Source organism: Gorilla gorilla, chromosome 2 (assembly GCF_029281585.2).
Source record: "Gorilla gorilla gorilla isolate KB3781 chromosome 2, NHGRI_mGorGor1-v2.1_pri, whole genome shotgun sequence".
Classification (NCBI taxonomy): Eukaryota; Metazoa; Chordata; class Mammalia; order Primates; family Hominidae; genus Gorilla; species Gorilla gorilla.
The window spans coordinates 149,724,598-149,750,546 of NC_086017.1; the positions used below are offsets into that span (position 1 = coordinate 149,724,598).

The 25,949-nt window shown below is 40.0% G+C and overlaps 1 protein-coding gene across 4 annotated transcripts in view; it reads right to left on the reverse strand.

Annotated features, from left to right (window-relative positions):
* CEP70 (centrosomal protein 70) overlaps nt 1-25,949 on the reverse strand; it is a 101,425-nt gene that overhangs the window by 60,010 nt on the left and 15,466 nt on the right. For 2 of the 4 annotated variants that reach the window (XM_019024362.3, XM_055383433.2), the window contains exons 3-6: nt 19,849-19,974; nt 18,253-18,343; nt 18,022-18,145; nt 17,306-17,486 (exon numbers count right to left, since the gene is read on the reverse strand). In XM_019024362.3, coding sequence (XP_018879907.1) covers nt 17,306-17,486; nt 18,022-18,145; nt 18,253-18,343; nt 19,849-19,917 — 465 coding nt within the window. In that variant the 5' untranslated portion in view covers nt 19,918-19,974. The remainder of the gene's footprint in view (nt 1-17,305; nt 17,487-18,021; nt 18,146-18,252; nt 18,344-19,848; nt 19,975-25,949) is intronic. The other 2 variants (XM_019024363.3, XM_019024360.4) reach the window with 1 other exon arrangement.

Here is a 25,949-nt window from a genome sequence, read left to right on the forward strand (position 1 = left end):
GCTTGCAGTGAGCTGAGATCGGGCCACTGCACTCCAGCCTGGGCGACAGAGAGAGACTCCATCTCAAAAAGACAAAAAAAAAAAAAAAAAAAAAAAAAAAAAAAAAAAAATCCAGGACTAGACAGATTCACAGCTGAATTCTACCAGACATTCAAAGAAGAATTGGTGTCAATCCTATTGACACTATTCCAAAAGACAGAGAAAGAGGGAATCCTCCCTAAATCATTCTATAAAGCCAGTATCACCCTAATACCAAAACTAGGAAAAGATATAACAAAAAAAGAAAACTACAGACAAATATCCCTGATGAACATAGATGCAAAAATCCTTAACAAAATACGAGCTAAACGAATTCAACAGCATATCAAAAAGATAATCCACCATGATCAAGTGGGTCTTATACCAGGTATGCAGGGATAGTTTAACATACAAAAGTCAATAAATGTGATACACCATATAAACAGAATTAAAAATAAAAATCACATGATCATCTCGATAAACTCAGAAAAAGCATTTGACAAAATCCAGGCCAGGCATGGTGGCTCACACATGTAATCCCAACACTTTGGGAGGCTGAGGTGGGTGGATCACCTGAGGTCAGTAGTTCAAGACTAGCCTGGCCAACATGGTGAATGAAACCCTGTCTCTACTAAAAATACAAAAAATAGCCAGGCATGGTGGTGCATGCCTGTAATCCCAGCTACTCAGGAGACTGAGGCAGGAGAATCGCCTGAACCTGGGAGGCGGAGATTTCAGTGAGCCAAGATCATGCCACCGCACTCTAGCCTGGACAACAGAGTGAGACTCCATATGAAAAAAAAAAAAATCCAGCATCCTTTTGTCATTAGAACCCTCAGCAGAATCAGCATACAAGGGACATACCTCAAAGTAATAAAAGCCATCTATGATAAATCCACAGCCAACATAATACTGGAAAAGTATTATGAAAGCATTCCCTTTGAGAACTGGAACAAGATAAGGATGCCTACTCTCACCACTTCTATTGAGAACTAGAACAAGACGAGGATGCCTACTCTCACCACTTCTATTCAACAGTAATACTGGAAGTTCTAGTCAGAGCAATCAGACAAGAGAAAGAAATAAAGGGCACCCAAATCAGTAAAGAGGAAGTCAAACTACTGCTGTTCACTGGCAATGACTGTATACCTAGAAAACTCCTTAGAGTTTTCTAAAAAGCTCCCAGAACTGATAAATGAATTTAGCAAAGTTTCAGGATACAAAATTAATGTACACAAATCAGTATCTCTGCTATACACCAACAGTGACCAAGCTGAGAATCTAATCAATAACTCAATCCCTTTTACTGTAAAAATAAAATAAAGGACTTAAGAATATACCTAACCAAGGAGGTGAAAGACCTCTTCAAGGAAAACTACAAAACACGGCTGAAAAAAATCACAGACAACACAAACAAATGGAAACACATCCTATGCTCATGGATGGGTAGAATCAATATTGTGAAAATGACCATACTGCCAAAACCAATCTACAAATACAATGCAATTCCCATCAAAATACCACCATCATTCTTCACAGAATTAGAAAAAACAAAAAACAATCCTAAAATTCACATGAAACCAAAAAAGAGCCCACATAGCCAAAGAAAGACTAAGCAAAAAGAACAAATCTGGAGACATCACATTATCTGACTTCAAACTATATTATAATGCTATAGTCACCAAAACAGCATGGTACTGGTATAAAAATAGGCACATAGACCAATGGAACAGAACAGAGAACTCATAAATAAAGCCAAATACTTACAGTCATCTGATCTTGGACAAAGCAAACAAAAACATAAAGTGGGGAAAGGACATCCTATTCAGCAAATGGTGCTGGGATAATTGGCACGCCACATGTAGAAGAATGAAACTGGATCCTCATCTCTGACCTTATGCAAAAATCAACTCAAGGCCAGACACAGTGGTTCATGCCTGTAATCCCAGCACTTTGGGAGGCGGGCAGATCATCTGAGGTCAGGAGTTCAAGACCAGCCTGGCGAACATTGTGAAACCCTGTCTCTACTAAAAATACATAAATTAGCTGGTCATGGTGGCAGGCACCTGTAATCCCACCTACTCGGGAGGCTGAGGCAGGAGAATCACTTCTGCCCAGTAGGTGGAGGTTGCAGTGAGCCAAGAGTATGCCATCGCACTCCAGTCTGGGTGACAGATTGAGACTCCATCTCAAAAAAAAAAAAAAAAAAAAAAATCAACTCAAGATGGATCAAGGACTTAAATGACTTAAATCTAAGACCTAAACCATAAAAATTCTAGAATATAGTATCAGAAAAACCCTTCTAGACATTGGATTAGGCAAAGATTTCATGACCAAGAACTCAAAAGCAAATGAAACACAAAGATAAATAGGTGGGACTTAATTAAACTAAAGAGCTTTTGCACAGCAAAAGGAACAGTCAGCAAACAACCCACAGAGTGGGAAAAAATCATCACAATCTATACATCCGACAAAGGACTAATATCCAGAATCTACAAGAAACTCAAACAAATTAGCAAGAAAAAACAAATAATCCCATCAGAAAGTGAGCTAAGGATATGAATAGAGAATTCTGAAAAGAAGATATACAAATGGCCAACAAACACATGAAAACATGTTCAACATCACCAATGGTCAGGGAAATGCAAATCAAAACCACAATGTGATACCACCTCACTCCCACAAGAATGCCCATTATCAAAAAATCAAAAAACAGTAGATGTTGGTGTGGATGTGGTGAAAAGGGAAAACTTCTACACTGCTGGTGGGAATGTAAACTAGTACAACTACTATGGAAAACAGTGTGGAGATTCATTAAAGAACTAAAAGTAGAACTACCATTTGATCCAGCAATCCCACTACTGGGTATCTACCCAGAGGAAAAGAAGTCATTACACAAATGTACAATTCATATAATGTATAACATTATACAAAAGCACAATTCACAATTGCAAAAATGTGGAACCAGCTGAAATGCCCATCAATCAACAAGTGGATAAAGAAACTGTGGTATACATACATGATGGAATACTACTCAGCCATAAAAATGAATGAATCAATGGCATTCGCAGCAATCTGGACAGGATTGTAGACTATTATTCTAAGTGAAGTAACTCAGGAATGGAAAACTGAACATATGTTCTCACTTATAAGTGGGAGCTAAGCTATGACAATGCAAAGGCATGAGAAAGATACAACGGGCCGGGCACGGTGGCTCACGCCTGTAATCCCAACACTTTGGGAGGCTAAGGTGGGCAGATCATGAGGTCAGGAGATCAAGACCATCCTGGCCAATATGGTGAAACCCCATCTCTACTAAAAATACAAAAATTAGCTGGGCATGGTGGTGGGAGCCTGTAGTCCCAGATACTCAGGAGGCTGGGGCAGGAGAATTGCTTGAACCCGGGAGGCAGAGGTTGTGGTGAGCTTAGATTGTGCCACTGCACTCCAGCCTGGGTGACAGAGTGAGACTCTGTCTCAAAAAAAAAAAAAAAAAAAAAAGAATTATCAAGGAACCTGCCCCCGACAGTCACGTAGGTTCTTTTCTATTTTCCCTAAGCATCGTCCGGGTTGAGAAATAAAGGGACAGAGTACAAAAGAGAGAAATTTTAAAGCTGGGCGTCCAGGGGAGACATCACGTCGGTAGTTTCCATGATGCCTCCTGAGCCGTAAAACCAGCAAGTTTTTATTAGGGATTTTCAAAAGGGGAGGCAGTGTACAAATAGGGTGTGGGTCACAGAGATCACGTACTTCACAAGGTAATAGAATATCACAAGGCAAATGGAGGCAGGGCGAGATCACAGGACCACAGACCAGGGTGAAATTAAAATTGCTAATGAAGTTTCGGGCACCATTGTCATTGATAACATCTTTTCAGAAGACAGGGTTTGAGAGCAACCGGTCTGACCAAAATTTATTAGGCGGGAATTTCCTCGTCCTAATAAGCCTGGGAGCGCTATGGGAGACTGGGGCTTATTTCATCCCTACAGTCTCGACCATAGAAGACGGCCACACCCAAGGGGGCCATTTTAGAGGCCCACCCTCAGGGGCGCATTCTCTTTCTCAGGGATGTTCCTTGCTGAGAAAAAGAATTCAGTGATATTTCTCCCATTTGCTTTTGAAAGAAGAGAAATATGACTCTGTTCCGCCCGGCTCACCGGCAGTCAGAGTTTAAGGTTCTCTCTCTTATTCCCTGAACATTGCTGTTATCCTGTTCTTTTTTCAAGGTGCCCAGATTTCATATTGTTCAAACACACATGCTCTACAAACAATTTGTGCAGTTAACGCAATCATCACAGGGTCCTGAGGCGACATACATCCTCCTCAGCTGACAGGATTAAGAGATTAAAGTAAAGACAGGCATAGGAAATCACAAGGGTATTGATTGGGGAAGTGATAAGCGTCCATGAAATCTTCACAATTTATGTTCAGAGACTGCAGTAAAGACAGGCATAAGAAATTATAGAAGTATTAATTTGGGGAACTAATAAATGTCCACGAAATCTTCACAATCCACATTCATCTGCCATGGCTTCAGCCGGTCCCTCCATTTGGGGTCCCTGACTTCCCGCAACAAAGAATGATACAATGGACTTTGGGGACTCAGAGGGAAAGGGTGAAAAGGGAGTGAGGAACAAAAGACTACAAATTGGGTTCAGTGTATACTGCTTGGTGCACCAAATCTCACAAATCACCACTAAAGTAATTATAAATGTAACCAAATACCACCTGTTACCCCAAAGCCTATGGAAATAAAAAATTTTTAAAAAAGAAATACGACATAACAGATCAAGCCCACAAAGAACATCCAATATTAGAATTATCAGACACAGACAATTTTAAAACTATGCTTCTATGCTTAAGGAAATAAAAGAGAACTCCTATTCTATAAATAATAGACTAGGTAATTCAGACCAATTCTCTTACTGAGAAAAACTTTAAAAAGATGATCAAAAAATTTTTAAATCTGTTTGAAAGTGCTAACAAGGAAATGAAAATTACAGGACCATGATTCTGGAGAAAAAAGAAAACCGGCCAGGCACAGTGGCTCATGCCTGTAATCCCAGCACTTTGCGAGGCCGAGGCAGGTGGATCGCCTGAGGTCAGGAGTTCGAGACTAGCCTGGCCAACATGGTGAAACCCTGTTTCCACTAAAAATACAAAAATTAACTGGGCGTGCTGGTGCACGCCTGTAATTCCAGCTACTCAGGAGGCTGAAGTGGGCGAATAGTGTGAACCTGGGAGGTGGAGGTTGCAGTGAGCTGAGATCACACCGCTGCACTCCAGGCTGAGAGACAGAGCAAGACTCCGTCTCAAAAAAGAAAAGAAAAAGGAAACTCAAAGTAGCAAGTCTAGCTTTTGGAGCTACATTTCCCACAAGTGTGTTTTCAGACACCTGAAAAGGTGTCAGAAGCTAAGAAGGTGACCAAAGATATTTTTACTTATGCCTGGCAGGGATATGAAACAAAAATTAGACACAAAGGCCTAACAAAGAAGGGAAGGTCCTAGGAAACTTCTCACACTACACCCTAGGAATAACGATGAACTAGAAATACACTAGTTTTCTTTGGGACTGAGGTATATTTCAAACCATGACAATCTCTAAAGCTGGATTAAGATGATCCCAGATTACTAGTACACCTAGATGTCTACCAGAAGCAATCATGATTACCTCTAGGGTAAAATAACACCACAGTAGACCTCAACTTATTTCTACAACTGTTCCTATACAAAGCTCAGCACTCAGTAAAAAACAACCAGGCACACCAGGAGTAAAAACAGCACAAAAGGAAACCTACAAAAACAGCAGGCTATAAAAAGTAATCCACTGAGAACCAGAGAGTCAAATTATCAGACATGCTGACTTCTAAAAATTGAGGTGAAGTTCACATAACATAAAATTAACCATTTTAAAGTGAACAATTCAGTAGCATTTAGGGCATTCACAATATTATGCAAACACCACCTCTATCTTGTTCCCAAAATCAGACACAGATTTTAAAATAAGTAAATTTAATATGTTCAGAGACACAAAACAGATAATTTCAGCAGAAAGCTGGAAACCAAAGCAAAGACACTAGAAATTCTAAAACTAAAAAACACAATAACCGAAAGAAAATATCCAGAATAAAGTATCAAAAGACAAAAGGAAGAAACATAAAGAATAAACATGAAAGACATAGGGTAGTCAATGATAAATACTAATGGAATTGGACTCCTGGGCAAATTGAAAAGAGAAAATGAGGCAGAAACAATATTTGAAGACATAATAGCTAAGAATGTACCCAAACTGATGAAAGACATCCAGCTACACATTCAAGAAATGCTGCAAAATCAAAGGAAGATAAATCAAAAGAAAACTCGCCTAGGCACAAAGTAAAAATGCTTTAAAACAAAAACAAGCTGAGCCTGGTGGCTCACGCCTGTAATCCCTGCACTTTGGGCAGCCAGGGCCAGCAGATCACTTGAGGCCAGGAGTTCAAGACCAGCCTGGCCAACCTGGTGAAACCCCATCTCTACTAAACATACAAAAATTAGCTGGGTGCACACCTGTAATCCCAGCTACTCAGGTGACTGAGGTGGGAGGACCACTTGATCCCAGGAGGTGGAGGGTGCAGTGAGCCAAGCTTGTGCCACTGCACTCTAGCCTGGGCAACAGAGCAAGACTCTATACCAAAAACAAAAAACAAACAAACAAAAACAAGGAGAAAAATATTAAAGGTAGTCAGAGATATTATAAATTGCCTTCAAAGGAACAGCAAATAGATTGACAATTGAATTCTCAGCAGAAACAATGAATCCAAGAGACAATGGAATATTTTCAAATGCTGAAAGAAAGTAACTACCAACTTATAATTCTATACCCAGTGAAAATATTCATCAAAATTAAGGTGACAAATACCAAGTGTTGATGAGGACATAAAGAAACTAGAATTCTCATACATTGGTCAGAATGTGAAATGATAGAGCTACTTTGAAAAAGTCTGACAGTTTCTTAAAAACTTAAATGTGAGGATTGCTGCCAAGATGGCTGAATAGGAACAGCTCCAGTCTGCAGCTCCCCAGCGAGATCGATGCAGAAGGCGGGTGATTTCTGCGTTTCCAACTGAGGTACTGTGTTCATCTAATTGGGATTGATTGGACAGTGGGTACAGCCCACAGAGGGCAAACCAAAGCAGGGTGGGGTGTTGCCTCACCCGGGAAACACAAGGGGTTAGAGAACTTGCTCTACTAGCCAAGGGAAGCCAGGAGGGACTGTGCCGTGAGGAACAGTGCACTCTAGCCCAGATACTACGCTTTTCCCATGGTCTTCACAACCTGCAGACCAGAAGATTCCCTCCAGTGCCTATGCCACCAGGGTCCTGGGTTTCAATCACAAAACTGGGCAGCCATTTGGACAGATACTGAGCTAGGTGCAGGAGTTTTTGTTTTTTTTTTTTTCATACCCCAGTGGCACCTGGAATGCCAGTGAGACAGAACCGTTTGCTCCCCTGGAAAGGGGACTGAAGCCAGGGAGCCAAGAGGTCTGGGTAGGCAGGTCCCACCCCCATGGAGCCCAGCAAGCTAAGATATGCTGGCTTGAAATTCTCACTGCCAGCGCAGCAGTCTGAGGTCAACCTGGGACACTTGAGCTTGGTGGGGTGAGGGGCGTCCACCACTGCTGAAGCTTGAGTAGCAGTTTTACTCACAGTATAAACAAAGCCGCCCAGAAGTTCAAACTAGATGGAGCCCACCACAGCTCAGCAAGGCTGCTGTGGCCAGACTGCCTCCCTAGATTCCTCCTCTCTGGGTAGGGCACCTCTGAAAAAAAGGCAGCATCCCCAGTCAGGGGCTTAGAGATAAAACCCCCATCTCCCTGGGACAGAGCACCTGGGGGAAGAGGCGGATGTGGGCACAGCGTCAGCAGACTTAAACGTCCTGGCCTGACGGCTCTGAAGAGAGCAGCAGATCTCCTAGCACGTTCGAGCAGCAGATCTCAGAGCGTTCGAGCTCTGCTAAAGGTCAAACTACCTCCTCAAGTGGATCACTGAACCCCGTGTCTCCTGATTGGGAGACACCTCCCAGTAGGAGCCAACAGACACCTCATACAGGAGAGCTCCAGCTGGCATCTGGCGGGTGCTCCTCTGGGATGAATCTTCCAGAGGAAGGAACAGACAGCAATCTTTGCTGTTCTGCAACCTCTGCTGGTGATACCCAGGTAAACAGGGTCTGGAGTGGGCCTCCAGCAAACTCCAGCAGACCTGCAGCAGAGGGGCCTGACTGTTAGAAGGAAAACTAACAAACAGAAAGGAGTAGCATCAACATCAGCAAAAAGGATGTCCACTCAGAGACCCCATCATAAGGTCATCAATATCAAAGACAAAAGGTAGATAAATCCATGAAGATGGGGAGAAACCAGCACAAAAAGGTTGAAAATTCCAAAAACCAGAACGCCTCTTCTCTGAAGGATCACAACTCCTCACCACCAAGGAAACAAAACTGGATGGAGAATGAGTCTGACGAACTGACAGAAGTAGGCTTCAGAAGGTGGGTAATAACAAATTCCTCTGAGCTAAAGGAGCATGTTCTAACCCAATGCAAGGAAGCTAAGAACCTTGAAAAAAGGTTAGACAAATTGCTAACTAGAATAACCGGTTTAGAGAAGAACATAAATAACCTGATGGAGCTGAAAAACACAGCATAAGAACTTCGTGAAGCTGGCCGGGTGTGGTGGCTCACCCCTGTAATCCCAGCACTTTGGGAGTTCAAGGCGGGTGGATCACAAGGTCAGGAGATCAAGACATCCTGGCTAACACAGTGAAACCCCGTCTGCACTAAAAATACAAAAAATTAGCTGGGCATGGTGGCGGGCACCTATAGTCCCAGCTATTGGGAGGCTGAGGCAGGTGAATGGCGTGAACCTGGGAGATGGAGCTTCCAGTGAGCCGAGATTGTGCCACTGCACTCTGGCCCGGGCGACAATGCAAGACGCTGTCTCAAAAAAAAAAAAAAAAAAAAAAAGAACTTCATGAAGCATACACAAGTATCAGTAGCCGAACTGATCAAGCAGAAGAAAGGATATCAGAGATTGAAGATCAACTTAATGAAATAAAGCGAGAAAACAAGATTAGAGAAAAAAGAATGAAAAGGAATGAACAAAGCCTCCAAGAAATATGCAACTATGTGAAAAGACCAAATCTACGTTTGATTATTGTACCTGAAAGTGACGGGGAGAAAGGAACCAAGTTGGAAAACACTCTTTAGGATACTATCCAGTAGAACTTCCCTAACCTAGCAATACAGGCCAACATTCAAGTTCAGAAAAAAACAGAGAACACCACAAAGATACTCCTTGAGAAGAGCAACCCCAAGACACGTGATTGTCAGATTCACCAAGGTTGAAATGATGGAAAAAATGTTAAGGGCAGCCAGAGAAAAAGGTTGGGGTTACCCACAAAGGGAAGCCCATCAGACTAACACCAGATCTCTCTCCAGAAACCCTACAAGCCAGAGGAGAGTGGGGGCCAATATTCAACATTCTTAAAAAATATTCAACCCAGAATTTCATATCTAGCCAAACTAAGCTTCATAAGTGAAGGAGAAATAAAATCCTTTACAGACAAGCAAATGCTGAGCAATTCTGTCACCACCAAGCCTGCCTTACAAGAGCTCCTGAAGGAAGCACTAAACATGGAAATGAACAACCAGTACCAGCCACCGCAAAATCATACCAAACTGTAAAGACCATCGACACTATGAAGAAACTGCAGCAACTAACAGGCAAAATAGCCAGCTGCCATCATAATTACAGGATCAAATTCACACATAACAATATTAACCTTAAATGTAAACGGCTAAATGCCCCACTTAAAAGACACAGACTGGCAAATTAGATAGAGTCAAGACCCATCAGTGTGCTGTATTCAGGAGACCCATCTCACTTGCAAAGATGCACATGGGCTCAAAATAAAGTGACGGAGGAATATTTACCAAGTAAATGGAAAGCAAAAAAAAAAGCAGGGGTTGCAATCCTAGTCTCTGATAAAACAGATTTTAAACCAACAAAGATCAAAAGAGACAAGGGCATTGCATAATGGTAAAGGGATCAGTGCAACTACAAGAGCTAACTATCCTAAATATATACGTACCCAATACAGGAGCACCCAGATTCATAAAGTAAAGTTCTTAGAGACCTACAAAGAGACTCACACTCCCACAAAATAATAGTGGGAGACTTTAACACCCCACTATCAATATTAGACAGATCAATGAGACAGAAAATTAACAAGGATATTTAGGACTTGAACTCAGCTCTGGACCATGCAGACCTAATAGACATCTACAGAACTCTCCACCCCAAATCAACAGAATATACATTCTCAGCACCACATCACACTTATTCTAAAATTGACTACATAATTAGAAGTAAAACACTCCTCAGCAAATGCAAAAGAACAGAAATCATAACAAACAGTCTCTCAGACCACAGTGCAATCAACTTAGAACTAAGGATTAAGAAACTCATTCAAAACCACTCAACTACATGGAAACTGAACAACCTGCCTTTGAATGACTACTGGGTAAACAACGAAATGAAAGCAGAAATAAAGATGTTCTTTGAAACCAATGAGAACAAAGACACAATGTACCAGAATCTCTGGGACACATTTAAAGCAGTGTGTAGAGGGAAATTTATAACACGAAGTGCCCACAAGAGAAAGCAGGACAGATCTAAAATCGACACCCTAAAATCACAATTAAAAGAACTAGAGAAGCAAGAGCAAACAAACTCAAAAACTAGCAGAAGTCAAGGAATAACTAAGATTACAGCAGAACTGAAGGAGCTAGAGACACAAAAAACTCTTCAAAAAAATCAATGAATCCAGGAGCTGGTCTTTTGAAAAGATCAACAAAATAGATAGACCACTAGCCAGACTAATAAAGAAGAAAAGAGAGAAGAATCAAATAGATGCAATAAAAAATGATAAAGGGGATATCCCCACTGATCCCACAGAAATACAAACTGCCATCAGAGAATACTATGAACATGTCTATGCAAATAAACTAGAAAATCTAGAAGAAATTGATAAATTCCTGGACACATACACCCTCCCAAGTCTAAACCAGGAAGAAGTCAAATCCCTAAATAGACCAATAACAAGTTCTGAAATTGAGGCAGTAATTCATAGCCTACCAACCAAAAAAAGTCCAGGACCAGATGGATTCACAGCGAATTCTACCAGATGTACAAAGAGGAGCTGGTACCTTTCCTTCTGAAACTATTCCAATCAACAGAAGATAAGGGAATCCTTCCTAACTCATTTTCTGAGGCCAGCATCATCCTGATACCAAAACCTGGCAGAGACACAACAAAAAAAGAAAATTTCAGGCCAATAACCCTGATGAACATCGATGTGAAAATCCTCAATAAAATACTGGCAAACCAAATCCAGCAGCACATCAAAAACCTTATCCACCATGATCAAGTTGGCTTCATCTCTGGGATGCAAGGCTGGTTTGACACATGCAAATCAATAAATGTAATCCATCATGTAAACAGAACCAAAGACAAAAACCACATGATTATCTCAATAGATGCAGAAAAGGACTTCGACAAAATTCAACAGCCCTTCTTGCTAAAAACTCTCAATAAACTGGGGATTGATCGAACGTATCTCAAAATAATAAGAGCTAATTATGACAACCCACACCCAATATCATACTGAATGGGAGAAAACTGGAAGCACTCCCTTTGAAAACCAGCACAAAACAAAGATGCCCTCTCTCACCACTCCTATTCAACATAGTATTGGAAGTTCTGGCCAGGGCAATCAGGCATGAGAAAGAAATAAAGGGTATTCAAATAGGAAAAGAGGAAGTCAAATTGTCTCTGTTTGCAGATGACATGATTGTATATTTAGAAAACCCCATTGTCTCAGCCCAAAATCTCCTTAAGCTGATAAGCAACTTCAGCAAAGTCTCAGGATACAAAATCAATGTGCAAAAATCACAAGCATTCCTATACACCAATAATAGACAAACAGGGCCAAATCATGAGTGAACTCCCATTCACAATTGCTACTAGGAGAATTAAATACCTAGGAATACAACTTACAAGAGATGTGAAGGACCTTTTCAAGGAGAACTACAAACTACTGCTCAAGGAAATAAGAGAGGACACAAACAAATGGAAAAACATTCCATGCTCATGGATAGGAAGAATCAATATTGTGAAAATGGCCATACTGCCCAAAGTAATTTATAGATTCAATGCTATCCCCATCAAGCTACCAATGACTTTCTTCACAGAATTGGAAAAAAACTAGTTTAAAGTTCATATGGAACCAAAGAAGAGCCTGCATAGCCAAGATAATTCTAAGCAAAAAGCTGGAGGCAACACACTACCTGACTTCAAACTATAGTACAAGGCTATATAACCAAAACAGCATGGTAAGGGTACCAAAACAGATATATAGATCAATGGGACAGAACAGAGGCCACAGAAATAACACCACACATCTACAACCATCTGATCTTTGACAAACCTGACAAAAACAAGAAATGGGGAAAGGATTCCCTATTTAATAAATGGTGTTGGGAAAACTGGCTAGCCATATGCAGAAAACTGAAACTGGACCCCTTTCTTATACCTTATACAAAAATTAACTCAAGATGGAATAAACACTTAAACGTAGGACCTTAAACCATAAAATCCCTAGAAGAAAACCTAGGCAATACCACTGAGGACACAGGAATGGGCTAAGACTTCATGACTAAAACACCAAAAGCAATGGCAACAAAAGCCAAATAGACAAGTGGGATCTAATTAAACTAAAGAGCTTCTGCACAGCAAAAGAAACTACCATCAGAGTGAACAGGCAACCTACAGAACGGGAGAAAATTTTTGCAATCTACCCATCTGACAAAGGGCTAATATCCAGAATCTACAAAGAATTTAAAGAAATTTACAAGAAAAAAAACAAACAACCCCATCAAAAAGTGGGTGAAGGATATGAACAGACACTTGTCAAAAGAAGACATTTATGTGGCCAACAAACATATGAAAAAAAGCTCATTATCACTGGTCATTAGAGAAATGCAAATCAAAATCACAATGAGATACCATCTCATGCCATTTAGAATGGCGATCATTAAAAAGTCAGAAAATAACAGATGCCAGAGAGGATGTGGAGAAATAGGAACACTTTTACACTGTTGGTGGGGGTGTAAATTAGTTCAACCATTGTGGAAGACAGTGTGGTGATTCCTCAAGGATCTAGAACCAGAAGAAATATCATTTGACCCAGCAATCCCATTACTGGGTATATACCCAAAGGATTATAAATAATTCTACTATAAAGACACATGCACACGTTTATTGCAGCACTATTCACGACAGCAAAAACTTGGAACTAACTCAAATGCCCATCAATGATAGACTGGATAAAGAAAATGTGGCACATATACATCATGGGATACTATGCAGCCATGAAAAGGAGGAGTGCATGTCCTTTGAATCTGGAAACCATTATTCTGAGCAAACTAACACAAGAATGGAAAACCAAACACTGCACATTCTCACTTATAAGTGGGAGCTGAACAATGAGAACACATGGACACAGCAAGGGGAACATCACACACTGGGGCCTGTCAGGGGCTTGGGGGCTAGGGGAGGCATAGCATTAGGAGAAATACCTAATGTAGATGACGGGTTGATGAGTGCAGCAAACCACCATGGCACGTGTATACCTATGCAACAAACCTGCATCTTCTGCACATGTACCCCAGAACTTAAAGTATATATATAAAAAAAAAAAAACTTAAATGTATACTTACCATATGACTCAGGAATTCCAATTCTAGGTATCTACCCAAGAAAACTGAAAGCATATGTCCACACAAATATTTGAACATATAGTTTACAAGAGCTTTCTTTGTAATAGCCAAAAACTAGAAACTAAAATGTCCATCAACAGATGAATGGATAAACAAACTGTGATATATCTATACAATGGAGTACTTCTCAGCAATAAAAAGGAATAAACTATGGATATGTGCAACTACATGGGTGAATCCTGAAATAATGCTGAATGAAAAAAACTGAATATCAATTATATTAATAGCCTATGCCAACTGAATTGTCTTTTCCCAAAAGTCTTTCAATATACCTCAAACATTTGCAAATTTCCTTGACCTCTTTGCATATACATACAAAACCAATGTTTCCTTTCTCCCAACTACCAAACATGCAGCACTAAACCATTCTAAAATTGGAAACAACTGTATACCAAAAATAGAAGAATGTGTCTTAAACTATGAAATAATTATTCTCCACAGGCACTTTCATCTTCTTAAGAAAGCAAAGATTGATTAGTATGGTGAAGAATAGAAGAAGCTGACACCTCAAAACATGCCACTTTGGCATAAGGATTATTCTGAGTTGAAGGCAACTGAGATGATAACACAAGAAAAGCTCTCTTCCCTTCCTTTATTAGCCTAAAGGAGGACATAAATCTGTATAGAAATTAATCCTGTGACAACCCTGGATCCTTATTAGCCCAGAGGTGGCACTAGAGGACTCTACATAACCAAGTTTACTGACTAGCCCTTATCTTTCATTAGTCCCTAATATATTTACCTTCCCACAATTTGCTTCCCTACAGACTCAAAGTCCTTTTCCTTTGTCTTGCCACTTCTCTGCAAATTTATTCGTGGTGGCTGTTGTTAAGATGCTATGGAAGTCCAAGTTCTAGCAACCTCTTTAAGCCCAACATCCATGGGTTTCTCCCATGTATATATGATATAAACATATTCATAAACTTGTTTGTTTTTCACTTGTTAGTTTTTTGTTACAGAGTCCTGACTGAGAATCTGAAAGGGTAGAAGTAAAAATATTTTTTCCTTCTCTATAATAGAATGAGATGTTTGACTAGTATGTAATAGAAATGAGGCAACCTAGCAACATTCAGGGGCAGCAATTCCTTGGGTTTGCTGATTTCTGTTGACACTCTATAAAGTACCCATCAGAGACTTAAAAAAACAAACAGCTAATTTCAGTTGATCATATTAGCACAGATAGCCTTCCCCAACCCCAGGTATCCACTCCTCAATCATATTTGCCTTTCCCCTTCTATGGGTGACTGAAGCATGAAACCTCCTCTGTACCAATTTATAAGCTACACGACAAATCTTTGGGACCTGGAACAAAGAGCTAAAGGCACGATAAATCATTTATGACAGATGAAACTATTTGATAGAAAATACATGGCATTACATTCAAGTCACCCCTTATCAATGAACTCTCATGTATCTGTTCTTTGAAGTGCTTAAAACCCTGGTAAATTTGTAAGCTTTGTATTTCTAATAATTTAATTTGTTATTAATTACATCTCAACCTGTCTGAAAGATAAATAGATATCTTCCCCCAACAAAGACCACTGGTCTTCCTGCTCTCAACTTGTTCACTCAGCCAAAGACCTGGCACAGCACCTTTACAGCTTCTGATGGCTGCTTTTTCACACCAATAAGTCAATGATTTAAAGAGCTTCAGATTTCCACATGCCCTATATCTAAGAGCAAGGTCAAAACCAATGCATATAGAAAGTATTTCCAAAATACCCCTCCATTTAGAGAGATTTTATAAATATACTATTGATGAGGAAAGCAACCTTGTTAACAAAGCCAACCTAGGCCGGGCACAGTGGCTCACACCTATAATCTCAGCACTTTGGGAGGCTGAGGCGGGTGGATCACGAAGTCAGGAGTTCAAGACCAGCCTAGCCAAGATAGTGAAACCCCATCTCTACTAAAATACAAACAATTAGCCAGGCGTGGTGGTGCATGCCTGTAGTCCCAGCTACTTGGGAGGCTGAGGCAGGAGAATCGCTTCAACCCGGGAGGCAGAGGTTGCAGTGAGCCTAGATCACACCACTGCACACCACACCAGCCTGGGAAACAGAATGAGACTCTATCTAAAAAAACAAAATAAAAAAAAAACACACAAAAAAACAAAGCCAACCTAAAAATTTAGCATTCTAATGGTAGAGGAGTTTGTCAAACAATGTCTTCTCTGAAACTATGGTCAATACCAGCAGCTCTACTACTGCCTGCCCCAAGCTGGCACATAAACAAGGTCAGAGCACCAACTGCCTCTGTCCTCATACTAGAGCCCTCTAGTATCTCTGGTTAATTCTCTCGGACTCCATGGAATTTATACTAACTCATCTGATCCTTCCAATACTGCCAGCATACACTGAGGGGACTTCCAGACCCTGCCTGATGAATACTGCTCCCTTTTAGATAGCCTGAACTCACACACGCAAAGGTATATATAGTGTTGTGTCAGCAAAACCACTAAAATAAGGACTCAATGTTTATAATGATATAATGTTAGTAAAGATCAGAAACAACTCACACAACTAAACATTAGTTACCAGCATAAGATTCATTTCTTTTAATCACAATAAACACCCAAGTTTTAATAGTTTTTTAAAATTAGGGAGTTAATTATTTAATGTTATAAAATTGCCATTTCTATAAAAAGAACTCGGTTTTAGACATAAAAAGTTGTAGATGCCAGCCAGATGCAGTGCCCCACACCTGTAATCCCAGCACTTTGGGAGGCCGAGGCAGGCGGATCACTTGAGCTCAGGAGTTTGAGACCAGCCTAGGTAACATGGCAAAAGCCTGTCTCTATAAAAAATATAAAAATTAGCCAGGCGTGGTGGCATGCGCCTGTAGTCCCAGCTACTCCAGAGGCTGAGGTGGAAGGATCACTTGAGCGCAGGAGGTAGAGGTTGCACTGGGCTGTGATTGCGCCACTGCACTCCAACCTGGGTGACAGAGCCAGACGCTGTCTCAAAAAAGTAAATAAATAAACAAAGTTGTAGATGCCTATTAGATATCCAGTAGAGATATCAAGTAGGCAGCTGGATATGAGTCTGGAATTCGGGGAGAGGACTGGGCTACGGATATAAATTTTGGATCCTATATTAGATTGACATCACCAAGGGCATCAGAGTATGTAAGAAAGAGAAAAGATCTAAGTAAGGACTGAGCACTGGGGAATTCCAACACTAAGAGGTTAGGGAGATGAGAAAAAAAACAGCAAAAGAAATTAGAGAATGATCAGTGAGGTCAGAGGGAAACAAAGGACATTCTAGAAACCAAGTGAAGAGAATTTCAAGGTAGCAGTGATAAGCCAAAAAAGGTAAAAACCACTGAATCAAACAACATGGAAGTCACCTGGGACCATAATGAGCTGTTTTAGTACTAACTAACCATCATCTAAGAATTCATAACTCAGTACCTGTAAAGTTTTCTGCTCCTTTTGAAGATCTTTTATTTTATTCTGTTGGTGGCAAGCCCTATTTAGTGATTCATCCTCCAATTCACCAATTTTGGATTTCACACTTTCCATAATTTGTTCCAAGTCATTAGCTCGTTGTTCTTGACTGGCTGCTCGGCTTTGCTCTAGCTGAAGTTCATTTCTAAGTTAATAGACATACAATTTCTTCCCTTAGTACTAAAAATAAATCGAATTACCAAACATATCCATATAAGAATGTATTGCCTTTCTAAAGTTTCTTTGCATTCTCTTTATCCAAAATGCTTGGAACCAGAAGTGATTCATATTTCAGATTTTTTCAGATTTTGGAATATTTGCATCATACTTACTAGTTAAGCATCTCAAATCTGAAAATCCAAAATCCAAAATGCTCCAATAAGCATTTCCTTTAAGCATCATGTTGGTGCTCAAAAAGTTTCAAATTTTGGAGACTTTCAGATTTTCAGATTTGAGATGCTCATCCTGCAACAGAAACTAATAGAAGAAATATAGGGTACCATTAAACATCTATGCTAAGCTATTACCAAAAGATTTACCTATTAAAATTTTACCTACAAAAATATTTTTTAGTTTAATAGTTAATCAAAATGGGAAATTAAATTTCAAGATTTTTTTCAAGGCAGTTATTTTTAGAATGCATACAAACAATTCAAAAGAAATCTTTTCCATTTTCTCACCTAAGCTGTTGATTAGTTTCTATAAGCTCCTGTATCATGTTCTGTTGACGTGATGTTTCTTCCACCAACAATTTCAAATTCTGTCTCATCCTTTGTGATGACTGTTTGTCAAAAATGATGAGATCTACATTTAAAAAGTATATAATACAGATAGTAAAAATAAAAGCCAAAAAAATTTTTTAAGGAAACATAAACTTTTTACCTTAAGCATCAAGAATAGGATCTAATTACCTTTGAGATCTGTTCTTTTGACTAGAGACAAAGGTTTTAAGCCATGCATCATCAATAGCACATTTATGCTTTCCCATTCTGCTTCTTCCTGCTACAATTACAGAAAGAGAAGAAAGGGTTAACTTTAGATATAAAGTGAAGAAATTCTCTCATATATAATTTCCTGCATTTTCAGAATAGAATTTTTCTTCAAAAGTTTTAAGTATAAATGTTTATGCATATATAATATCCAAAAAACACATTTATTGTTTCTAGCAAAATTAGTAATAGACTAGAAGTATGTAAATAAGCACAAATTGTTGCATTATACAGAATACTCATATGTAGGCCTCAATGGACAAAACCAACAACAACAACAAAAACACCTTGTAATTTCAGTGAATTAAATAAATCTAAGGTTTTAGATTTAACTAAGCCAAACCAAACCCTGCTCAGAATAAACAGCTGTAAACTAGGCTATAATAACTGGATAGTAAAGAAAAGAAAAGGTGAGTCACTTCTAAGTATCACTTTCTTTTTTTTTTCTTTTTGAGACAGAGTCTTGCTCTGTCACCTAGGCTGGAGTGCAGTGGTACGATCTCGGCTCACTGCAAGCTCTGCCTCCCAGGTTCACGCCATTCTCCTGCCTCAGCCTCCCGAGTAGCTGGGACTACAGGTGCCCGCCACCACGCCCGGCTAATTTTTTGTATTTTTAGTAGAGATGGGGTTTCACCGTGTTAGCCAGGTTGGTCTGGATCTCCTGACCTGGTGATCCACCCGCCCTGGCCTCCCACAAAGTGCTGAGATTACAGGCGTGAGCCACCGCACCCGGCCCCTAAGTATCACTTTCATAATGACTAGGGTCACAAAAAAATCAAAACATACCTGACTAGTTGGAGCCAATATTTCAGACAGCTCCTCGTCAAATGGACAAGGTCTAACTATAAAAAGGAGCCCGTCCATCTGGATAACCGACTCTAACAGAATCACCCTGAAAGACACTCTCAAAGTCAAACAAGTCTTTCTTTTTGACTGTTGACTTCTTCCTCCTTTTTTTTACATCTCCTCCCACTCATAACTTTTCTCTCATTTATGCTTTAGTCTTTCTGATCACAGAGTTTAACTACGTGGTAGACACAACTAAAATTATCATTGACGTTGTTTTAGGAGCCAAAAGCTCTGAGTTAGCGTCTCAGAACTTCTACTGTAACTCATAAAAACAAAATGCTCTATACATAATAAAGTCACATATTTTGAACGATTAACTTATACATATTGTTTCCTGATACCTCTTACATTTTAAGATAAAGTAATTGTAAATTCTGAAAATAGTTGGGAATGGCATTTTCCAAAGTACATGCTACAGAACACTAGTCTAATGAAATGTTCATCAAACTAGTGTTAAGTATGTATGAAATACTGTATACTAAACCCTCCCTTTGGAGACTAATATTGTGAAGTCTTAGAGTAATTAAACCATTTCATAGTCTTTAACCCAGCATTTCCTAAAATTATTTGAGAAAAGAATCCTTTTAAAGTCAAATTTTCCTGTTTGTAGATGTAGCATTCTTTGGCACATATTTTGAGAAGCAATATCTTAAAATATTTTAAGTTTACCTGTTTTTCAGTCATGAGTCTGTCTGATGGTTGACTGGAATCCTGGGGTTTAGGGGCTACTGGAAACATAGTTACTTTTGTAGAATCAAAAGAAACAGAAATTGGCAATTAAAAAATTTGAGTCGCCTAAATGAAAAAAGACAAAAAGTGCAAAAGGAGTTAAAGAAAAGTATATTTAAAAGAATCCACTACTCTTGCAGGGCAATTCAGGTCATTCCTGTGTCAAAACTTTGTGATTTCTTAGATAGCTGGTTGTAAGACTCATTTGAATAAACCCTATCTTATAATGTTCTCCTCTGGAAATAAAGCATTCTGGGATTTTACACGTATACCACACACACACATACACTCTGTCCTGTCTAACCCCCCACCACAGAATGCATAACTGGTACCCAAGAACAGAGGAAAGGATGGAGTAGAAGGAGCATTTGAAGAGCTAATGGCTAAGAAAAATTTGAGAATCAATGAAAGACATAAATCCACACATTCTAGAAACCCAACATATTGCAACTGGGATACAGTAAAAAAAAAAAAAAAAGAAAAAAGAAAAAAAAGTCAGTCATACCTAGACACTAATATCTTCAATGTGCTGAAAGAAAATAATTGCTTATCTAAAATTCCAAAGCCAGTGAAAACATTCATTAACGAATAATAAAGGCAAAAGTAATATATTTTCAAACACATGACACAAAATAAATCTGAGAGTGTTCATTGCATCTGCTCTGTAAAAAAATTCTAAAGAAGCTGCTTCATGCAGAAGACTCCCTGATGGAAAAGCAGAGATGTAGAAAAAAATAGAGCAAAAAAATGGGCGAGTATAAACACAGACTACATAATGAGATCTTGTGAAGTATAAAATGTACAACTAAAATGCACAGTAACAGAAATATATTAGCTGAGAGTAGGGTAAATGGAGTAACAGTGTTCTAAGTTTGTTTACAATGGAGGTGGACACTGGTAAAGGTATCTGTTAACAGTGGGCTTTTGTATAAGTTAAGGATGCTTGAGAATTTCTAGGACATCCACTGAAGAACTGAACAGAAGTATATAATTTTCTAACTAGTAAAGGGGAAAAACAAGACTATAATGATGCATTTTTAAAAATAAACCCAAGGGCATCCAAGATGGCCAAATATGAAAGGCTGCAGTCTGCAGCTCCCAGTGTGATTGATGCAGAAGACAGGTGATTTCTGCATTTCCAACTGAGGTACCTGGTTCATCTCGTTGGGACTGGTTGGACAGTGGGTGCAGCCCACAAAGGGCGAGCCGAAGCAGGGTGGGGCATCGCCTCACCCAGGAAGTGCAAGAGTAGGGAGATTACCCATTCCTAGCCAAAGGAAGCCATGACAGACTGTACCAGGAAAATCCAGACACTGCTACCCAAACACTGCGCTTTTCCAATGGTCTCAGCAAATGGCACACCAGGAGATTATATCCCATGCCTGGCTCAGTGGGTCCCATGCCCATGGAGCCTTGCTCACTGCTAGCGCAGCAGTCCAAGATTGAACTGCAAGGTGGCAGCCTGGCTGAGGGAGGGGCATCTGCCATTGCTGAGGCTTGAGTAGGTAAACAAAGCGGCAGGAAAGCTTGAACTGGGTAGAGCCCACTGCAGCTGAAAGAGGCCTGCCTGCCTCTGTAGACTCCACCTCTGGGGGCAGGGCATAGCTGAACAAAAGGCAGCAGAAACTTCTGCAGACTTAAACGTCCCTGTCTGACAGCTCTGAAGACAGCAGTGGTTCTCCCAGCATGGTGTTTGAGCTCTGAGAATGGACAGACTGCCTACTCAAGTGGGTCCCTGACTTCCGTGTAGCCTAACTGGGAGACACCTCCCAGTAGGGCCCAACTGACACCTCATACAGCCAGGTGCCCCTCTGAGATGAAGATTTCAGAGGAAAGATCAGGCAGCAATATTTGCTGTTCTGCAGCCTCTGCTGGCGATACCCAGGCAAACAGGGTCTGGAGTGGACCTCCAGCAAACTCCCACAGACCTGCAGCTGAGGGACCTAACTGTTAGAAGGAAAACTAACAAACAGAAAGGAAAAGCATCAACATTAACAAAAAGGACATCCACACCAAAACCCTATCTGTAGGTCACCATCATCAAAGACCAAAGGAAGATAAAACTACAAAGATGGGGAGAAATCAGAGCAGAAAAGCTGAAAATTCCAAAAATCAAAGCGCCTCTTCTCCTCCAAAGGATCGCAGCTCCTCACTAGCAACAGAACAAAGCTGGATGGAGAATGACTTTGACGAGTTGACAGAAGTAGGCTTCAGAAGGTTGGTAATAACAAACTTCTCCAAGGTAAAGGAGGATGTTCAAACCCATCACAAGGAAGCTAAAAACCTTGAAAAAAGATTAGATGAATAGCTTACTAGAATAAACAGTGTAAAGAAGACCTTAAATGACCTGATGGAGCTGAAAACCATGGCACGAGAACTATGTGACACATGCACAAGCTTCAGTAGCTGATTTGATCAAGTGGCAGAAAGGGTATCAGTGATTGAAGATCAAATTAATGAAATGAAGCGAGAAGAGAAGTTTAGAGAAAAAAGTAAAAAGGAATGAACAAAGCCTCCAAGAAATATGGGACTATGTGAAAAGACCAAATCTATGTTTGATTGGTGTACCCAAAAGTGAGGGGGAGAATGGAACCAAGTTGGAAAACACTCCTCAGGATATTATCCAGGAGAACTTCCCCAACCTAGCAAGACAGGCCAACATTCAAATTCAGGAAATACAGAGAACACCACAAAGATACTCCTCGAGAAGAGCAACCCTAGGACACATAATTGTCAGATTCACCAAGGTTGAAATGAAGGAAAAAATGTTAAGGGCAGCCAGAGAGAAAGCTCGGGTTACCCACAAAGGGAAGCCCATCAGACTAAGAGCAGATCTCTTGGCCGAAACCCTACAAGCCAGAAGAGAGTGGGGGCCAATATTCAACATTCTTAAAGAAAAGAATTTTCAGTCCAGAATTTCATATCCAGCCAAACTAAGCTTCATAAATGAAGGAGAAATAAAATCCTTTACAGACAAGCAAATGCAAAGAGATTGTGTCACCACCAGGCCTGCCTTACAGGAGCTCCTGAAGGAAGCACTAAACATGGAAAGGAACAACCGGTACCAGCCACTGCAAAAACATGCCAAATTGTAAAGACCATCAATGCTAGGAAGAAATTGCATCAACTAATGGGCAAAATAACCAACTAACATCATAATGACAGGATCAGATTCACACATAACAATATTAACCTTAAATGTAAATGGGCTAAATGCCCCAATTAAAAGACACAGACTGGCAAATCGGATAAAGAGTCAAGACCCATCAGTGTGCTGTATTCGGGAGATCCATCTCAAGTGCAGAGACACACATAGGCTCAAAATAAAGGGATGGAGGAAGATCTACCAAGCAAATGGAAAACAAAAAAAAGCAGGGGTTGCAATCCTAGTCTCTGATAAAACAGACTTTAAACCAGCAAAGATAAAAAGAGATAAAGAAGACCATTACCTAATGGTAAAGAGATCAATTCAACAAGAAGAGCTAACTATCCTAAATACACACGCACCCAATACAGGAGCACCCAGATTCATAAAGCAAGTCCTTAGAGACCTACAAAGAGACTTAGACTCCCACACAATAATAATAGGAGACTTTAACACCCTACTGTCAATATGAGACAGACCAACAAGACAGAAGGTTAACAAGGATATCCAGGACTTGAACTCAGCTCTGCACCAAGCAGACCTAATAGACATCTACAGAACTCTCCACCCCAAATCAATAGAATATACATTCTTCTCAGCACCACATCACACTTATTCAAAAATTGACCACATAGTTGGAAGTAAAGCACTCCTCAGCAAATGTAAAACAACAGAAATCACAACAAACTGTCTCTCAGACCACAGTGCAATCAAATTAGAACTCAGGATTAAGAAACTCACTCAAAACCACACAACTACATGGAAACTGAACAACCTGCTCCTGAATGACTACTGTGTAAATAACAAAATGAAGGCAGAAATAAAGATGTTCTTTGAAACCAATGAGAACAAAGACACAACATACCAGAATCTTGGAACCAACCCAAATGTCCATCAATGATAGACTGGATTAAGAAAATGTGGCACATATACACCATGGAATACTATGCAGCCATAAAAAAGAATGAGTTCATGTCCTTTGTAGGGACATGGATAAAGCTGGAAACCATCATTCTGAGCAAACTATCGCAAGGATAGAAAACCAAACACTGCATGTTCTCACTCATAGGTGGGAATTGAACAATGAGAACACTTGGACACAGGAAGGGGAACATCACACACCAGGGCCTGTCGTGGGGTGGGGGGATGGGGGAGGGATAGCATTAGGAGAAATACCTAATGTAAACGAGGAGTTAATGGGTGCAGCACACCAACATGGCACATGTATACATATGTAACAAACCTGCACGCTGTCATGTACTCTAGAACTTAAAGTATAATAAATACATAAATAAATAAACCCAAGGGTCAGGCACACAGTGGCTCATGCCTCTAATCCCAGCACTTTGGGAGGCCAAGGCGGGCAGATCACGAAGTCAGGAGATCAAGACTAGCCTGGCCAACATGGCAAAACCCCATCTTTACTAAAAATATAAAAAATTAGCCAGGTGTGGTGGCTCATGCCTGTAATCCCAGCTACTTGAGAGGCTGAGACAGGAGAATCACTTGAACCCAGGAGATGGAAGTTGCAGTGAGACGAGATGGTGCCACTGCACTCCAGCCTGGGTGACAGAGCGAGACTCTGCCTCAGAAAAAATAAAAAAATTTTAAAAAACCCAAAAGAAGAGAAACGCAAGCAGACAAGAGGTAAAACAAAGAGAAAAGCACATGGTACTTGACAATATGGTAGATTTAAATCCATATCAGTAATTACATTAATCATGAATGGCTCCAGTTAAAAGAGAAAGACTGTCAAACTAGATTTTTAAAAATCAAGCTATATGCTGTTGAAGGGAAAAAAGACTTCTAAAACACTAAAAAGCCATTTAAAATAAAAACATTAAAGCAGTTAAAAGTAAGAGAATAAAGAAACAATTTTGGGAAGATGGCATGGCCACAGCCTAGTTTTTTCATCTCTGCATCCCACATTAAAACAGAAGCAACTAGAGAGCAAAGCTAAAAACCCAAAAGCAATAGCAGGTCTTCCCTATACATGGGGATTGGTTTCAGAACCACCTGCAAGTACCAAAATCCATGGATGCTCAAGTTCCTTCAATAAAATGGTGTAGTACCGTTGGCCCTCCTTATCTGCAGGTTTCAATCTGCAGTCGGTTAAATCTGTGGATACAAAACTGGCAGATATAGAGAGCTAACTATTTATATCAAAAGCTGGTGAAAAGTTATTCTCACGAACACTAAAATATAAGTGGGGGAGGGCAAACCACTAACGGCCATAAAAGCTGCATGGTACCAGCATCTGTGCTGGAAGAAAAAAAAGCTACAGGCAGTATCTGATGGTTATGAGAATGAGAGAACTCCCTAATTCATTGGTATCGCTAATATTCACTATGGCACTAACATGAAACAGGAAGTGAAACCAGAAGGGGTTTTACCCTTTCCTAGAAGAAAAACAGAAGATGCTGGAACCCTGTGAACACTCAAAATGGACATGTTACATTTCCATGACAGAGCCCATGATGAGAAGAAACTTTTGGGAATAGAATCAAAATTGAGCAAGATAGGGATAAGAGAGAAGGGAAGATCCACACCAAAATAGGGAAGAAAATAGAAGCAGGAAGTCTCAGAAAACAAACTGCCATATTTTCAAACACTACACAAAAATATTAGAAGTCCAAGATGTTAGAAAAGCTTTCCTGAACTCTCAACCATTATAAAAGTTCAGAAAAACTAATTTTACATAAAAGTGAGCAAAGAAAAGCACTGAGGTCTAACCCCATCAAAAGTTAATATTGAAGGCGGAGCAAGATGACTGAACAGAAGCCTCCACCGATTGTCCTCCCAACAGGAACACCAAATTTAAGAACTATCTTTACAAAAAAGCACCTTCATAAAAGCCAAAAATCAGGTGAGCAATCACAGTAACTGGTTTTAACTT